Source organism: Triticum dicoccoides, unplaced genomic scaffold, assembly GCF_002162155.2.
Source record: "Triticum dicoccoides isolate Atlit2015 ecotype Zavitan unplaced genomic scaffold, WEW_v2.0 scaffold16575, whole genome shotgun sequence".
In the NCBI taxonomy this organism is placed as follows: domain Eukaryota; kingdom Viridiplantae; phylum Streptophyta; class Magnoliopsida; order Poales; family Poaceae; genus Triticum; species Triticum dicoccoides.
In genome coordinates, this window is record NW_021218638.1 from 1 (window position 1) to 5,277 (window position 5,277).

At 37.8% G+C, this 5,277-nt stretch overlaps 1 protein-coding gene across 3 annotated transcripts; it reads right to left on the reverse strand.

Moving 5' to 3' along the window:
- Nucleotides 1-159: 159 nt before the first annotated feature.
- LOC119344357 (receptor-like serine/threonine-protein kinase SD1-7) lies at nt 160-4,645 on the reverse strand. 3 transcript variants are annotated; one of them, XM_037614816.1, is made up of 8 exons: nt 4,608-4,645; nt 3,103-3,276; nt 2,660-2,909; nt 1,709-1,928; nt 1,497-1,620; nt 1,168-1,383; nt 843-1,039; nt 160-707 (listed from the first exon to the last, which is right to left on the reverse strand). In XM_037614816.1, exons 2-8 carry the CDS (start codon nt 3,256-3,258, stop codon nt 296-298), a joined length of 1,575 nt encoding a protein of 524 aa, XP_037470713.1. In that variant the 5' UTR covers nt 3,259-3,276; nt 4,608-4,645; the 3' UTR covers nt 160-295. The 3 variants fall into 3 exon arrangements, with proteins under 3 accessions (XP_037470713.1, XP_037470715.1, XP_037470714.1); XM_037614818.1 differs by lacking the exon at nt 1,168-1,383; XM_037614817.1 differs by lacking the exon at nt 4,608-4,645 and having other exon boundaries at nt 3,103-3,686.
- Nucleotides 4,646-5,277: the final 632 nt, after the last annotated feature.

A 5,277-nucleotide genomic window follows, 5' to 3' on the forward strand; every position in this document is an offset into this window, starting at 1 on the left:
TATCATCAGGTACACCATGAGCATACTTTTATACTATGTTTTTTGGTATTATTAATGTTGATATTTTTCTCAATAAACTTGGTCAAATTCTATGAGGCCTGACCTCCCAAAGAATTTATAGGAATTATATTATGGAATGGACGTTGTAGTAAACATGAACAATATATTGTTTAAAACCCCGACAATATTTGGATATGGTCCGTGCAACTGCATAGCCATGTCAGGACGGTTTCCCTTGCTTATTACATCCATCCATGAATTACATATTATGGTAAAAAATATTTGGCACACACATCTATTTGCTTCTGAACTCCATGCCCGCCACGATGAGGCCGCTCTTCTGAATAGTGGTGTCCTCCTCGCGGAGAACCACGATCACCCCCTCCTCTGTAAGCATATTGTCATCGTTTACAAACTCTGCCAGCCTGAGCTCCAACCAACCATCACCCCTCTTGATAGGGCACATCACATCATCCGCCATTCCGTGCGCTTTGGGTTCGAGGCAAACCTTGTTGGTGGCAATGACCTGCTTCCCATGGAGCCTCATTGATGATGTCTGTATGGAACCTCTTAGGCCAATGGTTTTAGTCGCCAACTTGTATACGAGGTGAACATCATAGGATGTGCCGGCAGATAGCTCCCTTGGTGGGATCTCTCCGGTAACTTCTAGGAAGTATACACTCAAGAGCTCCACACACTCGCCAAACCTTGTCATGATGATACAAAGAAAACATGTCATGTATTGTTTTATCAACAAAGCCCGTCAAAATTATAATTGTTAGTTTGAGTGCGTAGTTTGTTACGAAATCTATGTAGTTTGAATGTTCGGCGAGTGTTCAAACCTAGAATCTGTGATGGCAAGCCATCTCCAGAACCTTGGTCGGTTATTCGCAATTTGCAACGATCTTGATGGAACCATCTTGGGCCTGGCGTCAATTGTTACCTCCAACTTTTCAGGGCTTGCCTCTCCTGGCCTCTTAGCTGATGCTGCCATTGATGGCTCGGTTTCGACCTTCGGCCCCTTTCTCGTCGATGATGACTATTGGGATACAAAATACTTATATCAACTTTAAGAGACATCATACCTCCACTAACAAAGAAAAATGATGACACATGCGGTTGTGACAACTCATGTGTTTTCACAACTTGTAATTGGAATGATCGTACCGGTGCCGGAGAAGTGTTTATGCCACCTGCGGCAGAGCAGCCACTAGTTCCTATTATACCAAGCCTACGGAGGATATCCCGCATATCAGGTCTGTTCTCTGCTGCTTTAGCTATGTCTGTGCAGCTTATTGATATATCGATGCATTCTTCTACTTGATCCAACGGAGTGGGCCTCTGTGATGCATCTAGGTTTGACCTATGACCCCACACGTATAACTACATTTTCATGGTAAAGTTTGTTTAGAACAAGAGGCCACATCCTGGTTCCATTTATATAGAATGGTTAACATTGAAGAAATAGTAAAAAAACATTGAAGAGAAATCCTTACGGTCTCTTCCTTTGATATTGCACCGTTACCAGTCACAATCTTTCTGATTATCACGCCCAGACTGTATATATCGGACTTGAAAGTAAATACTCCATTGAACATACTTTCAGGTGCCATGTATCCCCTGCATGAAAATTGGTGCTTCATAGTCAATCGTACAAGAATTATTTGTCCGTCTGGACAACAGAATTTCCAAGGGATATCTAACTTACAGTGTTCCATCTTGGCGAGTGTTAATTCTGCTTTTAGCATCCCCTAAGAACCTTGACAAACCAAAGTCCGCAATTTTTGGAGTCATGTGATCATCAAGTAGAATATTGCCTGCTTTGATATCTCTATGAATGATTCTGTGCTCATTAAGATGGTGCAAACCTAGACAAATTCCTTGGATGATTTTGTAGCACACTTGCCATGGAAGTCCACATGGTTTGTCTATTCAACAAACAAATTAGTAATGCTAAAAAAGTATTTCCATGTCAATGAGACTGTAAACTTAAATAAAATTTTGTCAAATTAGTGAGTCACATTTTGTATATAAATTTCATGAAACAAAACTCTAAAGAGGCAAATCAGTGCTTAAAACTGCGCCCGCATTGTAAGCATACATCACTAGATCGGTGCTATAGCCGCTACAAATATTGTTTGCGGAACATTATATCAAAGAAAATAGTATTAATCGGAAAAGCTTACATGAAACGAAGCACGAGTTTAATATGCATTTTCAAAAAGAAGGTGGTTTTTATATACTACTTACAGAAGTAAACTTTTAGGTTTGGGAAAGAAATTAAGTGGAGTTTCAAAAATTTATAACTTCCATGTAATGTGGCCACACTCCCAGTAATGAATATTAAAATAAGTTAACTTTTAGATTGCATTTCACATATTATACTTTGCGTGAAATAATATTCTAAACCACATGCAATGTGTTCAATATCATATTTTACAATGCTAGCTATACTCCTGGCATCTAGTTAGCAACTGTAGCAGCGGGGTGATAAGCTTCAACAAATAGTATATATTTACGATCTATTATCATTAAAAAATGATTATGTTTTCACCATAAATGTATTTGAAGTATTTTTTATCATAATTTGGATACGAAATATGTTGTTCTGGTCGATTTACTCCGTATATAATTTAACAGCAAATGCTTGTTAGCGTACCATTAAGGTGCATGTCAAGGCTTCCTTTGCGAAGATACTCGAAGCAAATTAACTGATATGGCGATTCTGCTAAAATGGTCTTCCCCTCATTCATTGCAATGTGTTTTTCTGATCCAGCACAATAACCAATATATTTTACTATATTAGGGTGCTCAATCTTTGTGAGACAGTTGACCTCATCCACAAATGCTTTGTCGTCAATTGCCTCTTTGAATTTCTTGACAGCAACAAAACCATCTCGAAGCACTCCCTATATGTTTCTCCATATATACAAGTATTATTTAACAAGCACACTTGCCTAAGAAAATTATGATAAAAGTCTTAGAAAGCTTTTTTTTGCCCCAATAAAACTCCTACTTGGAGACGTATTTAGAAAACTTCTACCTGAAAACACACAAAAAAACTCCTGCTTTTGCATAAAAAAGACCAAGTAATCTATGTACCTTGTAAACCACTCCGAATCCACCACTACCAATCTCTGCCTTCTTGGAGAAATTATCTGTTATGTCGCTCAAACGTGATGGATCCATACTTTTATCTTCATATTGTTGAAAAAATAGATCCTTAAGATAATAGTCTTTCCTATCTTTATGCGTCATCTCTGTGCACTTTGACACCTGCAAAACATGATAATGTACCAAATATGGAACACCATCACTTTGCAAGCAAAAAGGTCCTAACTCCTACAATCAACATAATTTTTAACAGATTTATAATTAACATGCAAATTATTAAAAATGTAGGAGAATGGTAATCTGGCAAGGGGAATTAATTATCGACATCAAGGCATTAAAATCATTTTGGCAACAAATTGTAATTCATAAATATATTCTAAAAAAGTTTTCAACATGGAAAAGTGATCATTGCATTTGGAAGTATGACATTAGGTTTTGGGATAGCGAATACAACCTTTTCTAAATCAATATCTATAGCACAGTAAAGATATGTCATTGCATATTCAAATGGCATACTTAAACATATGACCCACGGGTGACTTGTTAACATGCCTTTCTAACTAGCTCAACTCAAAAAACAATACCGGCGGCTGATTTATAAGTCTCAACAAAAGAGACCCAGCCAACTCCATGGTCAAATGGAATTTTCTCCACACATAGATAAAAGAAAAAATTAGATGAATGAAAGAGTGATTTATTTGTGTAGTATATTTTTAGAACAAAGAAATCAGTTCAGAAAGTGGCAATGACAGTTATATTTTAGGTAATATCAGCGAGAAACCTGCCAAGGTACTCCTACAAGCATGACTGGAGAGGAGACTAAGTAGAAAGTGCAATGAATGGCCTCTGGAAGGGGGATCGCGATTTTGAGACCCTGTTACAAGTGTTAATAGATCACAATAGGGATGAAGTAGCTGAACATTTCGGTGTCAATCAACCATATATTGGGAGGACTCCTGGGAGGACAATATCTAGGAGGCATCATAGAGCCGTCAGAGAAGAGGCTAATTACGTATATGAAATAAATGTAGACGAGTGGAAGGCAAACGAGTTTCTTTAGAAGAGTAACAACGAGATATGCAGGGCTGATGCATGAAGCAACAGAAGATGCATGAAATTGTTTGCTAATGATATTGTATACATTAAAGAGTTTTGAATGCATGCCGATTTGTTTAATAATCAACCCAAAAAAATCAATCCGGTGTCTCACCAATATATTAGTTTTTGCTAAGCATGATACCGTTTTTATTTTTGTTATCTCGTGCGTGCTCAAATCATCAACAAGGCATGTATAACTAGGTCAGCATGTAAAGATAAAAAGGCTTTGTAGAAACTGAAATTGCAACTGAGATAAAAAGGTTGCAACTTCAAGGAGCGGAGAATACCTTTGCATGATATAATAGATCATAATAGATGACACTCAAGGAAGATGCAACAGGCAGCTTTTCAAGGAAAGAATGAGAACATAACAAAAGTAGGACACATATACGCACCTGTTCACGCGAGGTAAACGAATGGAGCTAGTGTAGAGATGTACACGAAGATGTCTCCTTTCACCGGTAACCAAATGACTCTTTATATAGTGCTGCCACAGGCACATGAACTATACTACATAGAACTAGTACATAGTGACAGAGACAGGGTTGTACAACTTGTGCGTGGAATAAGAATGAGTATTACACGCTTCCTATTCCGTGTACACCACCCAAAAGCTATGTCTCAAGTACCAAAGATTTTATTCCAGAACAAGGAAGGATTTACCGTATATAAAAAATGAAGAGGCGGGCAATTTGTGAGCGTGTCTGCGTGTGTGTGTGGGGGGTGGTCATGAACTGGTGATATGTCTATGGAGCTTCTATGTTTGTTTGTACTCGTTGTTCCTAAGAAAGGTAAATAAAAAGTACCACATGACTATCAAAAATATGAGATTAATAAAATTAAATTATAGAAGTGGGACGAAGGTGTGCTATGCTTTATGCATGATCAGTGGTAGTTCCTTTACCGTGGTGATATTTTCTTCTCTTTGGTTCTTCTCTTCCTTCTCCCGAAGAAAAAGTTTATGCGATATCTCTCACTAATGTAAAATTGTACGGAAGATTGCATCTCTAATGCCCTTAATTAGTAATTAATACATACTAGTAGAATGCCCGTGCGTTTCCACGG